General features: G+C 35.8%; 1 protein-coding gene across 1 annotated transcript in view; it reads right to left on the bottom strand.

The window, feature by feature from the left end:
• Positions 1 to 17,546, bottom strand: part of LOC145673050 (neurotrimin-like) — a 431,673-nt gene that overhangs the window by 16,721 nt on the left and 397,406 nt on the right. The window contains exon 5 of the mRNA XM_081742390.1: positions 14,568 to 14,781. Coding sequence (XP_081598516.1) covers positions 14,568 to 14,781 — 214 coding nt within the window. The remainder of the gene's footprint in view (positions 1 to 14,567; positions 14,782 to 17,546) is intronic.

The raw sequence follows: 17,546 nt of genomic DNA, 5'->3' as shown, positions 1-17,546 counted from the left end.
GTAACAAGAAAACAATAATAAAACTTAAATGGCTTATGTTATCCTAATGCATCATGAGGAATGTGCCAGAGGGTATGGTGGCAGAGAAGAGACAGAGACGGGGCGAAGGAGACTCCAATTAATGGACGATATCAAAGCACAAAAATCATACGTTAAGACGAGGAGATTAGCGGAGGACCGTGTAACATGGAAGCTTCTCAGTTGCAGCAAGTGTCCTGCCAATAATGGCAGATGACCTATGATATGACCCTAATGTAATTGCTCGACAAACCCCAATTTGTGAAACTAAAATGTGTAAGTTAAACCTGGTTGAAAGTCTAGCTAACTCAAGTATGGCTTACACATGATGTGGTCAGATACATCCAAATTATTCATCACACTATCAATTATCTTGGTATTTTTGTTTTGTGAAAAATATTAATAATGAATCTAACTACTTGTATATATATAAAGGTCCTAGAGCAAAAATTCTAGTATTGTAAGATTTTAGAAAAATAAACATACTGCTGAACAAGACTGCATTTATTTAATATAAAAACTCATTTACACGTGACGTTTCGATCTTCTAGCCAAGATCCTCATCAGACATACACGATGAAGATCTTGGCTAGAAGATCGAAACGTCACGTGTAAATGAGTTTTTATATTAAATAAGTGCAGTCTTGTTCAGCAGTGTGTTTATTTTTCTGATTTTATTCGCAAGACTGTGATTGTGTGTCAGTAAGATTTTAATTAAGTTGTACGCCTGATGAAAATTTCAACAAATTTCATATTTCGATTTTTTTAACGAAGCTACATAATGATACAAAAGAAATTGACATATAGGAACATAAGCATACAGTAAACTGCTACAAAACATAATTGTTATTATAGCAACCATAGGAATTAATGCTGAGTTATTATGAAATTAATTAGTGATTCATTACCATAAGGGTTACTGGTTTATTATTTTTCTTTCTTTTTTTTAATAATCTCAAAAAATCTTACATTGATACGAATTTCGTGATGGAATCTGAAAATGCACTTTTCTTGAATTCTTTGAATACTATTTTCTTTTGCATACAATGAAATTGCTTCCTATTCCATATGCATATTCACGCTATTATTTTTTAATAGCTGTGATGTATTCCAGTCAGGCGCGTAAGCAGGAATCTTATAAACAGCATATGCACGAAAAATGAATGACGGTAAACGACGCAAAGTAAGAGGTAAATTGTACAAACAAATTGGGAACTAATCATACAAGAAGTGAAACGATACGTGAATGATACAAGAAATTAAATAGAAATATATGCAGTTCCACAATCACATACAGGAAGAAAAATCTATATATGAATTAACAAAAGACATAAATAACATAAAATCGAATAGTATTGCTATTAACAACATAAACAAATACAAATAAACTAGTATCATATATCGCCCCCAGAAAGCAGAAAGGTGCTAAGCGCCAAAATGCAAATTTCTCAGGAGAACATAAAAAACGAATGAAACATTAATTAATTTCGATTCTTTCTTTCTTCTAGAATTCAGTTTTCGCTGTAGACCTTTCATATTGTTTCCTGCCACTTGTCTCCTTTCTGCACAACATTAAACATGGAATTGGTAGTCAGGAAATGCACATAGTTGGAAATCAAAGAAAGTGGCGCTTAGCACCTTTCTACTTTCTGGGAGCAAAATTACATATGTTGTTAGTATGTAATGAGAGCCAAATGCATAAAGATATGACGTAATGTACTATCAAAATTTAAAATCCCGAAATTATTATAATTTATGAATATTTAAATTTTGCATTTTGATTATTCATATAAATAATTAAAATTTTATTTAAACTCCTCAAGCATTTATACTAATCACATAACTTTTGGACCTCCAGAAAAATTAATTCAGGTTGGCTTGAGTAGAAAACATCAGCAGTTCATCAAGTAAAAGTTTAAAATTCATGAAAATATAATACGAATGATTAAAACAAACTCAAAGGTTATTTTATGCTTCCGAACAGACACACAAAACTTCAAGACAAAAAAATATGAAAGGCACGCGGATTATACTCCGACGTCTCGTATGAAAAGGACCTTCTGTATTCAGTCAACCACACTTCAGCCCTTGTTTATGATTGCGCAACCCATGGAGAAGCAAAGCCTTCGGGATTGACTTCAAGCTTCTAGAGAAATACGATTTAAGTGTCTTTTCTTCATATTTTCTTTTCTAACTGTTAGTTCCCTTGCTTCGAATCCCAAGCACAGCTATTATATTCGTTATGATGAAAATAGTTATTGAAATTAAAACTTTTTTGTCATTCGAATATTAGTTTTATATTCTCTCCATTTCACTTTGTATGTTTGTCTTGCAATATTCTAAAAATGAAATTAAATCTTTAATCTTTACGTCCCACGGTTATGCCGGCTAGGCTAAAGGAAACGGTAATGATAAGAAATGAATGAAATGGTGGAATGAAGAAAGTGCAAGGAAACGGAAGAACCCCGAGAAAACCCACGCACACGGTGTTTGTCCACCACAAAGTTAGGGGTCGCGGTGGCGTGAGCTGGGATTGAACCCAGGACTCCATGCAACAAAAGTGAACGCTCTACCACTGAGCCACCGCGACCCCTTTGCAATATTCTGAGAGAAACTACAGTTGTTATGTAGATCGAAAACCGATAGTCAGGGATTCGGTTTTCAGTTGGCACTTCATTATTTAGAAATATTTCTGAATAACATGGTGTATAGGTACTCTAATGAACCTGTATGGTGCTGGGTTCGATTCTCTGTATCGAAACCGGAATAACAGTAAATATAAATTAATAAACTTCAATGAGTTAAACAAAATTAGATCGCAGGGGCGAATCCAGGGGGGATGATAGGGGCAATTGCCCCACCTCATAAGAGGAAACTTTCTTATTTTATATATATAAATAAAACACATCCTAAAGTTTGGAACTCTTAAAAGTAGCTCTAAGTAGCTGTATTACAACCCACCGACCCCTCAGAAGTCCGTCCTGGATCCGCCCCTGATTAGATGTGTTACCTTAAATCTTCATACCTGATTTTTGAGAAAATCAATATAAACAAAATCTTATAGCACTGATACAATGTAACTCCTCGCTAAGCATAATAGACTGAAAAGACCGCCTCTTATTAAAATGAAACTAATATGAAACATACTACATCAAATCCTTCAGTATAACATACGCAAGAGGAGAATGTATATTATAGTTAGATTAAGAAAATTGTCATTAAATGTTAAACTTTAATTTTAAATATGTTTCAATTAATGTTTACGAGTAAATTAGTACAAGTAAGTAAATTAGGGCATCATTCATAAACTATATTAGAGACGAACACTACATGTATTAGTTTCCAGCACTTATATCTCAAATAGGACGTGTCCACTATATGTCACAGTGTATCTCAAATTAGAACTGTCCATTCTAATTACAATGTTACCAAACTTTCGTGAGTAAAGAGTCTTTCCCTTCTATGCTCCGACAAAGACTTAGACATCAACTGTGTCTCTTCCCAATGCTTGTGACACAAAGTACCCTTATTAAATAAACATGAAGTTGTCGACGTATACTGCACCTTGACCCTTTCCAGAAGTTTTCGAAACTTCGATCACTAAAGTTCCTTACATCTTGACAAGTTTGCTGTTCTTTTTTGATCTCTATTTTTAGTGCAGCCCGAGTTTTCAGTTTTTTTTATTGTCTGTCTGCAGATATGTTAGTTAACAGGAAGAGAAGACATGTTTGGCTTTCGTGGTAGAAGACATCTCGATTTTCTACTTATATGGTAATCAATGGTGAATAAATGTGCAAACGTTTTCCGAGCTATATCACTACATGTTCTCTGTGTGCACGGGAAATAAACACAAGAAAGGCTTAAGAAATATCTAAGTTCAATACCGTAGTAACGAAATCCTACAGCTGACTAATAAACTGGGTCAAACTAATCAATTAAGCATTTTTAACTCTGCCCTTTCAAAGATCTATGCCTGGAATATACTCTTCTTCGTCTCACCAGATTTCCTAATCAGAACTTAGAAACTAATAACAAGATATAATCAATAAAGATATCCAAATTTATGAGCTTGGTTCGTGGGCTTGATTGGTCTTAACTTCAATAAATAAGCCTACTTCTCGAGTTCACTCGACCTTAAGCTCAATAAATGAGGCTTTCTCTCGAGCTCAATTACATTTAAGCTTAATAATTGAGTCTGCCTCTCGAGATCAATTGGTGTTAAACTCAATAAACGAGCCTACCTCTGAAGTTAAATTGCTCTTAAACTCAATAAATGAGCCTGCCTCTTAGTTTACTCGTCCTTAAGCTCAATAAATAAGACTTCATCTCGAGCTCAGCTGCATTTAAACTGAATAGACGAGTCTACCTCTTGGAGCTCGATTGGTCTTAACAGTGTTCGAAGTGGAAAAAAGCAGAGACGGTATGTTTTATTATGATTTTGACTCAACATACCTGTTATTTAAATATTGTCTTGATCACTGAAAAACCAGAGACCGTATGTCCTCATTACTGAAAAACTAGACGCGGTATGGCATACCACTGCGTACCGCCTCACTTCGACCACTGGTCTTAAACTTAATAAAGGAACGTGCCTCTCGAGCTCAATTGGATGTAAACTCAATAAATAAAGCTGTCTCTCTAGCTCAATCCCGTTTATGCTTAATAAATGAGTGTGAGCGTATATGAAAAGATCTACCCAGCAAGAAAGATCCTGAGTGCGAGCGAACATGAGCCACAATGGGGCTAGTGAGCACGTATACTTATTATAAAAACGTCTATATGAATTTAAGAACTACACGATAATGTTTTCCCTAAAACATTAGCAGTTTTCCAATACAATTCTTTGTTGTTAAGTGCTGTTTTCACATTTGTTCGCCTGTTACTAACCAGGCCAGACAAATAATGATCAGTAAGGTTCCAGGTCAGTAAAAGTTTTTAGAAATATTTCTAATTCACGAGTGAGATATATCTTGCATTATTCTGGTACATAATATACTTGTATTTATTACAGTACACAGCAAAAAATGAGGTATTGAAACAACACAAAATGACTACTACTTTAGCGTGTTACTTGTGTGTCAATTCAACACCAAGCACATCACATGCAGAGCATATCTGAAATCCCTCCTTACTGGCTGTGAGTATTTGCATTGGTAGTTATCGTTTAATATAAGCAAAGCCTCTGAAATATATTTTGCATTTATGGCAAGTAACTAACATTCTATGTTTCCTGTAATCGGTCACAATTTGTAAACCTGTAAATCATAGTGCTTCCATCTATTTTTTTTATCTGTTATTCTTGTGCCTTAGCACGTATAAACGTAAGATGGCAAAGCTGTTGCCTATGTAACTGTTGTCAGACGATTTACAGGTTTACAACAATATTATTGTGACCGATTACAGAAAACATAGAATATTATTCGTTACTTTGCGTAAGTGCCAAATATATTTCGCAAAGCTTTGCTTATATTAAACGATAAATACCAATATAAATTTCTCTCAGGTAGTACCGAGTTATTTCTGATATGCTCGGAAGGCGATGTGGTTGGTGCTGAATTAACACACAACTAACACGCGAAAGTGGTAGTCATTTTGTGTTGTTTCAACACCTCATTTTGTACAGTGTATAATGAAAGCTGGTTAACGTTCGAAGTATAGCCCCTCACGTTGGAGTGTCTACAGCCACTTTCCTCCCAGTTCCTCGATTCAATGTCCTAATATGTCTTATCTTTACAGGTAAAGAAGTCAGTCACTGATCTTTTACCCTTCTGCTGGTTGGAAGCATCGTGATTTCAGCAAATACACTATGTATCGAAACATGTAGTGATCCGAAAGGGAAAACTCAGAACTATATGCTGAGTGTGTGATTATCATTTCAAACAATTTAGCTGTTTTCTTGTGAAGTTGTAGAGAAGATGCTAAAGAAATTGTCTTCCGTTTTCCTCGTAGAAACGAGAGTTTCAGAGAAGCTAAAATTTATATTTCATTCCTTATAGGAAGTAATTGATATACTGAGTTTTATCTCCCTAACTTTAGAAGATTCTGACACACTCTAGTTTGGTATACATTTTAAAATATTATCTCCTCTTCACGGGGGTCATTTGAAGAGGTAAGGGGCAATTCACTCTTACGGACCAAATTTTACTTTTGTTTCGTTATAGAGATAGATAAACCCTGACACTTCTTTTAATAGCTCTGTCCGAGAGAAATAACAAATAGTCAAGTTTAGTATTAGTTGTTAGAGGTTATTTCGATCATAAAAAGCATAATAAGCTAATGAACTTCATTAGATTTCATTACATTTAAATAACCAATTTAATTTTATTACGTTTTAGAACAAGAAGAAAAATTAAGTATAGAGTGTGCTGTTGTTCATTAGTTACTTAGAAAGAAGAATACAAAATGTCGAAAGAAGTATTATTGATTTAGAACAAAGAAACACGATGTAAGTTTCAGTTTGTCGATATAAAATCATGATTTATGTCTCAAAAGCTTGCTAAATTTTAGAAGATGAGAATAGCAAATATGTTAGCAGCTAACGCGTTGAGCATAAAAGAATATAAATCAAACTAAAACTTGTGTAGTTACTGTAATCAAATGTTGCCATGCATTTTAAAGTATATTTAAAATTTTTTATTTGTATCTGTGAGTCCAGCACAGTGATGCCAATTGAAGGGAAATTTCCCTTGTCGCAGGGAAATTTTGAGTAAATTTTGGAGAAAAGGGAAAAAGGGAAATTGCTTCTAATTTCTCAATATTGCAGGGAAATTTGAACCTCTCTTCAGTCATTTGTAGATTGAATGTATTTACGTATCTGATTAATCTCATTAAAATTCAATATAAATTCAACTGAATAATAATCCGTTGCACATATTTCACATAAATTCTCACAAGTTATCTTGCTTTGCATTCGTTAATATTTATCAACATTACACGTCGATCAACATATTCAGTTAAATTCGTAACATTACAACAATGCTTATTTAAAATCTTTTATCAAAATTAATATTCCCATTGTTGAATTAAATGCAATGCAATAAGATGAAATATATATCAATTAAATATTCTTGTGTTTCCGGCGAAGTTCGCTCCACACCTTATCTTATACAGCGCATATCCGTTTCTATCCAACGTGGTAACGCCTCGTCGGTCCTGGGCGCTTTACCACCTGGCAAGGAACTGGATGAGGTGTTTATACTCTGAGGGACAATAGTTTTTCTTTTGACGTTATAATTACATAATTATTTCTGATTTAATATTTCTTGTTTCCGACCATGAATCGACATTAATATGTTCTTTAACTTTCAAATACGTTCTATAATTATAGTAGCTCGGTGAAAATTTGTTAAAATTCGAAAACCCGTATATGTGATATGGAACTCTATTACAGTTAATATTTTATTTGGAAGTTGTAAAATATCAAATTGTATGTCTGACGTGTTTTGATTCATTGAAAATGATCTAAACTTAATCTAATTTTGTACATTTTAAGACTTTCAATTAATTTATCAATTAAATTATCATTCCAACTATTATAACAGTTTGGTTTGGATTCGTGTTCCGAACGTGTCGTGAATATAAATATGTATATATGGGCGAATACTGGGTCATTAGTGTATGTGTGTGTGTGTGTGTGTGTTAGTTTTCAAATTTTCTGGTAATTGTGCGCACAGAATTATAAATTCTTAAGAATTCCGCATCTCTAAACATTGATTTAGTTTGTATTGTGCTTACGAACATTCCTCGTGTACAGCCAAAGACAGTAGGAACTAGTTTCCTTTGTAACTGTTCGTATTCGTTTCAGTAAATGGTATGTACTGAAAATTCGTTTCAGTACATACCAAATATATACTTAATATTTTCTTTGTATCTTAGGTTACATTAATATTAAAATCTATAATGATATCCAGGATAAAAATTAAATTTACATAATATTTATTTTATATTTTTTTATGATTTATTTAGGTTGTCCGTCCTGACCGAGGTATTTATAGGGTTTTTCCTGTCACACCAAGCAAATGCAGAGATTGCACCTTTAACATAGGTCCTGACCTACGCCTTTCCATATCCTTTCCCCTCCTCTATCGCGACGCCTTAGATACCTAAACAACAAATCAAGTTCAAATTCTGCATAAGCTCAAAGGAAGGCTGTCAGGTATCTGCTTGTATGTGGTTATAAGATTGGGGTGAGGGGATGGAAGCGAAAACGATTAAAAATACGTTTACCAAATACAGTACTTGAACAGTTTGGATGAAGGGAAATTTTGTCCGGAAAAGGGAAATTCTAATGCTTGTGAAGGGAAAACTGCTCTGAAGGAATTGGCATCACTGGTCCAGCACCAAATATAATATAACTAGGGTAAACTGCAGCAGATGGCGGCCCCGAAATACAAAATTTACGGAGAAATGAACAGAATCAGACTAAATGTGATAATGAGGGTAACAAACGTTAAAAAGGTCACTGTGTATTGTATGTGTCCGCATATTGATACGATATGAGATGAGGTGGCTGTAGAGCATAGTCTGACAGTGTTTCAAAATCCAGTGTGTTATTAACTAACTTAGGATATGTATGCTGATGTATTATCATGGAGGTCAAGGTGAAACAAAACGAGCCCTGCGGGGCTTCTAACCCCATTCGCTCGCTGACGTTCGCTCAGCTATGTGTGCAAAGTGGAGTTTTGTGTGCAAAGTGGAGTAAATACCACGTGACATTACGTCACGTTTGGGTGGTGAACTTCAATGTAAATTTAACCTCACGCTGTGGGAAGACATTTAATCGGCGATATTGTTTTAGTCCTTAATAAGTAGTGTGTAGTTTTCAACAGTTCCAAAGTACTATTTTTGCGCAGTAATACTATACTGATGTGTATGGATGTAGGAAAAGACAAACGAAGCATGAAAATAAGAAGTATTTGCGATTAATGGTGAATAGTGAAGGAACGAAATGAAACAGGAGTAGTTGTAGGTAAGATATGAAAGGAAGAAAAGGTAAGTTGCAATACAACGTTGAAAACAAATTCATGGGGCTTTTATCCTGGGCCTTCATCTGCGGAATTTTATCCTATGATAATTTCATTCCAGAAAAGTAGATAATCTCTTTCATATTGATAATTTATGTGCTGATGAGTAACATGGCTAAAACTATGTCTGCGTAAATCAAGTTCAGGACCCCCTCCCAACTGCTTAAATCTCGCCTCTTGATGTAACGTAATCCTCTTGTTTATTTCTATGTCCGCCTTTAATTAATATGCATTTATCAGAATCTTCATATGATGACATTATTATTGCATTCTATTATATTATCTCAACGTTTCTGAAGAATTGAGGAATTGAAAGTATTAAAAGTAGCATCTGACACTACCCAGGCTGATGCAGATATTAGTTCGTCACGGTGATGTTACAGAAGGACTCTGCCTTCAAGAGTATGAATTGGAGCTAAATGAATGCCGAACTTTTTAGATTTGAATGTGGCGTTTGAATCCGTGTTAAGAAATCACGTCAGTGGCCCAAGTTATTACCATCGCTTATATTGTTAGTGTTCACAGATGTCCATATATTGTAAAACTCTGTCTCATATAGGATGTAGGTAGAGCGAGGTAATAAAAAGAGTGTCTGGAATCGACTCCTACTACCGGCTTTTATTATTATAAAATTCACTAAATAACAGTATTTTACAAAAAAAATTTACAAAGATATTTTCTTTACACTTGTAAGGTTAGAAACTAGTAGTCTTTGACCGAGAGGTCGCAGACAGGATCTCCACAAAGCCCCGTAGTAGTCTAGGCAGGGTGGCGAAGAATTCCCCAAAGCATCGTAGCAAGCAATGAGGGGGTTAGTGATTACAGAGCCCCGAAGCAGGCTAAGCCAGGTAAAAGGAAAAGCCAAGAGTCCCAAAGCAGACTAGAGGCTTAGGGTTAGGTTACTCCCAATGTTCCGAAGCAAACAATAGGAGGGACACCAGTGAACTGGTACTGATCGGCTGTCGGCTGCTGATTTTATAGATCCCCAGACGGCGGTGGCGCTGCTGCTCCAATGTCGTCGTCTGCTTCGTGGCAGGAGCCAGAAGTCCGTCGTCTGCTGGTTGTAGTGGATCCATGTGGTGCATAGTATCTTCACGTAAAACCATGTAGTGGTGTTTATAAACGTAAGCGTAAAATGTTGTTTGTACACAATACTACGTAGGGTATTACAATATAAATGTGTTACTTCTCCTCCATGTGTTAGTTTCTCTTCTACTTAAGCTACGTTGTCTACAGTTTCTTATAAAGGCACATAGAATAATACAGTACATCACCAATATACAGGTGACAACACCAGGAGGATCATGAAAAGCAAATAAGCACCTTAAAATAACCACCATCGTTTGAAGAAGATGAAGATAACGTTGTGTGTGAGGTTGTTACATCACCTCGACTTTCAGAAGTATATATATAGTTTAATTAATTGTACCTTATTACTAATAACAAATGTGAAACTCTTATGCGAGAAAGGAAACTTAAGACTCCCTAAGCAAAATTTGAAATGATAAGTGCTGCTTCCTTATAATTCGTAAAGAAAATTATAGACAGCCTTCAGTCTCTTGCCTACAATTACTTAAAATATGTCAAGCCAACGGATGGATTTGTATACTGTGATAAAGAAACAAACATTCAGTTCTCTATATAAGATAATTAATCATTTTTCAGTTAAGTAGGCCATTGATGTTTTTTGTTCAGTCAAATAATTCTATTGAAGCTGTGTCAGATAAAGAAATTAACCCTTTATTAAACAGTTATCAATAAGATAGTTGGAAAAAAAGGCGTAACCATTTACTACTTGAATCAAGAAAGAAATATATGACCTAACTAATAGTGATTCAACCCTATTAGCCTTTTAAAAAAGTCGGCGCAATACAGTGAAGAGTATTCTTTCTATAGTAAATAAACCTGTACTCAAATTACTGAATTCGTTGCGAAATTATTGATAAAGGGACATGCAGAAGGAAGAGGGAGGTGTGCACGTTTGCTGTCGAGTCTATAATACATTATCTTGCCAACAAGGGGAAAAAAAGTACACATCATGTGGTTTCCAGCAAGACAATTCCCTACAGAAATTATTCACTTTCACCTAATCAATCATGTATTCCCTCCCCCTTTCAGACTTTCCCGGCTAATACATCCTCTCCCCCTCTCCCTTTCTTGTGAAACCAGAGATGGTTAATTAATATCGGAGCATCAACTGTCATTCCTTTAAAACAATCAGTCTGTAAGCTTTCTCTATCTCCATCCAACACGATCAGACGAACCATCAATTAAAATTCAAGTACCAACTTGTCTCCAAATCCTCCAGAACATGACGGACAGCCACGTAGAAGAAAATGATTTATCTGTTTATATGCAATTCACATTTGTTAAATATTCTACCCTAACATCTGTTCTATACACACACACACAAACACACTCATAGTAGCGGAATTTCAATAACAGGATCCTTGAAAAAACAATTCTACTACACTTGTAGCTTATTTTTGTTTCTTCTATGTGAGGTGATTGGCCCTTTATTAACGTTGCAGAAGCTAAAAACCTGAGTATGAATAACGGAAAGTGAATATAAGTGAATTATTTTCTGTTATGAACTATAATTAAAGAACTGCTTCTTTTCTCTCGCTTGGGAGAGCTGTTTTATACTTTGATAAGGTCTCTTCTTCATAACTGCATCTAGATATTCCATCCTTGGTCTTCCTCTTCCTGGTTTTCCTTCTGTCTTTCCCTCTATCAGCACAGTGATCCAATCGGAGTGTCGAATAAGATGGCCAAGCATGCTGTTTCTTCTTTTTTCTATTATCTTCATGATCTGTCATCCTTCTTTAGCTTCCTTTAGTACGTCTTCATTCCTTTTCCTTTCGGTCCATGAAGGGTAGACAAAAAAACAACCAGGTACTAAAAATGTTATAAATTCGGTAATATTGATTCTTATGTATTAGAAAAAGATGTAAAGTCGTTCGATAGACAAAACGTATGTTTATATCTCAACTCAGGTACATTATTGTTTACCAGCTTCTTTATACGACCAGAATACAATTGATACTTTTGTGAAGGAAGTCAAATGGGTTGTTGGCAATAATCTCTTGAATCCATGCAACAATTCCTTCACTGTGCTTGGTTTCGAATTATGCATTCCTCTTTAGTATAGAAGAAATCAGACGGAGTGAGGTCTGGATTTTTTGCTTGCCATTCGTGAGGACCTGCGCAGCGATCTTACATTAGTTCGCTCTTAAATAGATAACCGTCCCGCCATGTTTGCTTGCATTGCTCGTGCTGCTTCCAGTGGTCAACAATTCTACTAAATAAAGGAGGCAATGTGAAATCTTAACAAATACTTTATTGGCACTGTTATTAGCCTGAAGTTGGTAATATTATATATGTTTTTATAGAGTATTAAAAGTTTATAGATATTTTTCACTCACTCAGTAGTTATAAGTTTTGCAATTGTGTAAAAAATTCGTCTTTCGTTGTTTAATTTATCGTATCTGCATTCCACATTCTCGCTGTACGAGTATTTACTTAACGCTTAATCCTAGAAACACCAAGGTATTTTTGGGTTACATTAAAACCCAAGGGGTGTGCCCCCCCTATCTGGTGTTCCTGGAGTTAATAAATTTGTTCCATGTATTTTCTTCATGGTTCATGTATCACTTCTTGACAGTATCTTCTGCGAACATTTGATCCAGTCCATATCAAGTCCAAATCCCATGTTTAATAGTCAATAACTCAAGAAACGGGATGTAATTACAGGGGCCTATATGGGAGTATACGGTGTCTGACGTCCCAAGGGAAATTCAAATGAGACGCAAAATGTCCTTTCGTTACGAACGAAACCATCCCGTATTCTGATCGTTGTTAAGTAGTATAATTTTTACATGTTCTTAAATTCCATAATTGATTCTTCGTTTGCAAAAATCTCGAAATCTTGTTACAGTAGTTGCATATCTTTCGAACAGATGGCTTCGTAGTCAACTCCATGTCTCCGATATTCGATAAAATTTTGTGGGTAATAATTACTGGCATACTGTTACTTCTTCCTTACTGGCATAAATAACGACGTAAGAGTGACTACACTTATGTACACAAATCAAATTATACCAGTTTAGCGAGTGTCCCGTGGTTTTTTTTTGCTAATTTTCTAAATCTGGTATACCTAGAATATACCCAGCTAATTTTTTATGGTCCAGCCTCCAACGTGTTTTCCTTAAATTTACGAAAGAGCGAGTGTATAAGTAGGTGGACTAAAGCTATACATTTAAAACCGATCAAGTGTGTACCTACCAAAATAAGCTAATAACCGTTTTCAAACTTCTTCTTATGAAGCAGAAATTGGGATGTATAGTTTACGACGTCATATGTATTGGACACCCAAATTTATAAACTGTACACCAGGTCTTGAACAACAATTATTGGTTCACGTAATAGAGTTTGGTAGGATCTATCTCGTTTACTTTTTACATTTTTTATTTTCTTTAGTGCTTTTACGTTATTCACTCAAATACAAAAAAGCAAGGCTTTAATAAGAAGAATCCTCCATGATGCCGATCCTGGGGAAGCAGGGGCCCGACCCCCAAAGCTCATGTGGGGCCCGCGTTATATTTATGAGTATACAATATTTGGCATAATTTGAATTCAATTTGTCTTAAAATCTTCTGCAACCAAACACACATCTGAATGCCCCCCCCCCCCATAAGTTACAGAGAAATTGACGCCCTTGAGAATACCCCACCTTATAGCGTGAGCACATGTTATTCAAGCAACACATGCTATTGTTTATAAGCATCAGAGCAGCAAACGATACACAAAACCAAGAAGACCCGAAAAACAGCACGACAGGAACCAAAGAAAAAAAGAGTCACTCAGAAATGGCTTATAGAAATGGGTCCAAAGAAAGCAGAGGTATCAGTTGAACACCGATCGCTTAACCTATACCTGCTTCAGAGGTCCACTTGGACTAAGGAGTAGTACTTAGCCTAGAAGCCCTGTAGGCTGCCTTCAGCGAAGAGGATCCTAACCACAAACCGAACATCACGAGGCTGCCATAAGCTAAAGAGGTTAGTAAAAGGACCATATCCTAAAGTCGCTGCAAGACGCACTGAAGTCTGCTATGAGCTAAAGGGGTTCCCGTATAAAACATGTCCTTCTTTCAACTCTCTGGTCATAAGGAAGATTTAAGATATTTACTTTGTAAACATTATTTTGTAACATTTTGTAAAATAAATCAGCTGAAGGGCTAGAATCACAGACTGTCATTGTATGTACCCACAAAAATATTACAATATAAACAACTTAAATTTCATAGTCTCGGTAATGATTTACAGTATTCCTTTAAAGCTACATTACGCTTGAAGTTTTACTTTTCTTTAAATTTCTCTATCTCATACAAAGAAATCATTTTTTGGACCCTAAATTTATTTGACAATATCCTAGTAAACAATGTCCTTCTGACAACACCTCTACTGTTTTCCACTTTAAACTTATGTCTTTCAAATATTAACTAAGAATATTATTGATGGCACAAACCTTCGGCAACAAAGACAAATATGGATGCGGGCTCGGTGTTCGAAGCGCTGCAGGTGTAATTTCCTGAATCTGAGTCATTGGCATCGCTGATGATGAGTCGGCTGTGGGTCTTGACACCAGGTTCTGTCTCTACCTGTATCCCACGACGAGCTTGGTCGTAGTTGATCATTCGATCGTTATGGTACCAGAAAACGTACTGAGGTGGCGTTGGACTCTGGAATCAAAACAATGATCAAAATTAGTTTTTTCTTCTTTTTCAAGTTAATTGATTACCATACAAAATTAGATTAGGTTAGGTTTTAGGTGTGGGTAAACTCAAAACATCTTACGTGTATGAACTATTGGAAAATAATTGCCTCTTGCCGTATTTCATCAAATCCAAGGCTTGCAATTAATTGATATTCAATAGTCTTAATAATTCCAATTAAATTGAACCAAAGCTTATCCACATGCCCTGGGATCAAAATGAAAATATGGAACGGGATCTTACGAATATTTACGTCCCGCGGTTATGCCTGCTAGGCTAAAGGAGACGGTGATGATGGGAAATGAATGAAATAGTGGATTGAAGGAAGTAGGAGGAAACGGGATAACCCAATAAAACCCACTCACACGGTATTTGGCCACTACAAAGTTCACTTGGCGCAAGCTGGGCTCGAACCAAGAACCTCATTCATCAGAAGTGAACCCTCTACCATTGAGCTACCGCGGCCCCGACCTAGGATCGAATAAGGGACACCTCACACTACACGTCGGTGTCCTACCACTTTTTTAAAATTTAATTAATCAACCGAAGTTTTTCAATTACTTTGCTTCCCTGATCCCTTATTATCCCACTTCACTTATTCCACTTTTATACAATTAACCTTAACTATAGGAACACGGACACAAAAACATCGAGGATTATTAAAATCTATCCTGCTCTTCAACGATACTAGAACCCCTGAAGGGTTTTGCTTCATGACTCAGTCTGGATGACTACATTTACTGACACAAGGAGCTACCGCAACCCTGCAAACCGCTTTAAAAAGTTAATACTACCTGAATCCCGAGTCAGGAAATACACTCTTCTTTAATGCAACTGTGCCTAACGTGTTAATAGACCATAAGGTTTGGATAAATCTCCCGCAAATGGACCTTGCTCCATTCCTCACCGAACGCAGTAAATGGGTTACTTAGTTCCGCAAGGTTGCTGGATCAAATGAGGCGTTATACGCCATACGGAGCTATGTTAAAAACCATTCAAAACTAAGATGTGATACGTTGCATATATCTTGCTCATGTGATAGATTCTGGATGACCTGGCACTACTAAATTCATAGAATTAACTGCCATTTGGTATCTATCATTCACAGTTTAGCTACCGTACAAGAAGAGGCAGGCTTCAAATTAGCAAATATTTGTGAAATTGGCATTGGTTTGCATTGTTGCCACTTTTTAGAATAGGGATTAGCCAAATATTAGGTAAAAAAAAATGCCATATTTTCCAAGTTATTTAAGATTTTTAAGTTACCTAAACCTATCTTAATGTTGAACATTCTGTTCTTTAAACCTCGATTTAGTCCATAAAATTTTATCGAATTAATGCACCGTGAAAAGAGTTCGTGGTGGCTGAATGGGAAGATCACAATCAAGGGGCTAATACTAATGATAGATGGTTGGCCCTTCCCGCAAAATCTAAATAACCCGTGGTAATGCGCAATTCCTTATTTATTTAGATTAGAGTAGGGTTGTTACAGATAACGGAACTAATAGACTAAATGGGTTTTATTGTTTCCGTTCCGGAGCCGAAACCGATCCCACCATCACTACCATATAAAAACAATTCGGGATCTGAACCAAAGTTATTTTCTCATAAAACAATTTCGGACTTAGAATAGAAACCAATTTTTCGGGAAAATTGGTTTTCTGGATCTGGAACCGAAACCATATTGAAGAGGCAGCGAAATAAAAGAGAGAAGAGAAATTAGATTTTACAACGTAACCGCTGTTAGGAGATTCCCTCGAGTCATCATTTCACAATTGTTTATAATCATTTTCCCTTGCAGTCAGTAGCGTAACTTGTCGGGAGCAGAAGGGGCAACTGCCCTTCAATTTCAACTTCCAACCGTTCGGAGGGACCTACTGTCAGATTTTTTTTTTTACGGAGCACAGTGGCTCAGTTGTAGAGCGTTCACCTCTGGTGCGTGGGGTTCTTTGTTCGATCCTAGCTCACGCCAAGTGGGATTTGTGGTGGACAAACACCGTGTTCATAATTTCTTGGGTCCTCCCGTTTCCTCTCACTTTATTCATTCCACCATTGTATTCAATTCTCATCATCACAGTCTCCTTTAGGCTAACCGGCATAATCGTGGGACGTAAACTGAAATATTTTATCTTATTTCATTTTCATTTCAAAAGTTTCTTATTGCATATAATACGATACAAATATGAAGAATGGAATAGATCCACCAGATAAAGAAAAAAAAGACTCTTAAATAAAACGAAAATGTGATTTAATGCTAATTCAGGAAAATTTCTATTATTAGGTCCCCCACATACATTATATATTTCTTAAGGCTTTAAATTGTGTCAAATATTGCTCCACAAAATTAACTTGTGAAGCATAGAATGAGCTCACCACACAATTTCCAAAAGAATTGAAATACCACCACACAATTTCCAATTGAAAATAATTTAAGTTGTTACTGCTGCCCATAATCTGACAAAATATTTCCTTAAGATGAAGGGTAGATGAAATCTATACCTCACTTCAACAAAGCATCAACTAGAGAAATAATAAAAAACCTTACGAAGTTTTTAAATTCTGTGGGAATTATTTCTATTTTTCTAGAGGCACAATTTCATATTTTTTCTAGGAGGCCTAAATAGTAATGCTTGCCCTTTCGGCAAAAGTTCCCATTTATAGCGCTGTTTGTAGTGGTATTGATCTTATGATGTTTACAAAGTATTATGCCAAACAAGAATTTTAGGAATGAT

This window comes from Thermobia domestica, chromosome 16 (assembly GCF_964235325.1).
Source record: "Thermobia domestica chromosome 16, izTheDome1.hap1.1, whole genome shotgun sequence".
Taxonomy (NCBI): domain Eukaryota; kingdom Metazoa; phylum Arthropoda; class Insecta; order Zygentoma; family Lepismatidae; genus Thermobia; species Thermobia domestica.
This window is presented reverse-complemented; position numbering and strand designations above follow the sequence as displayed.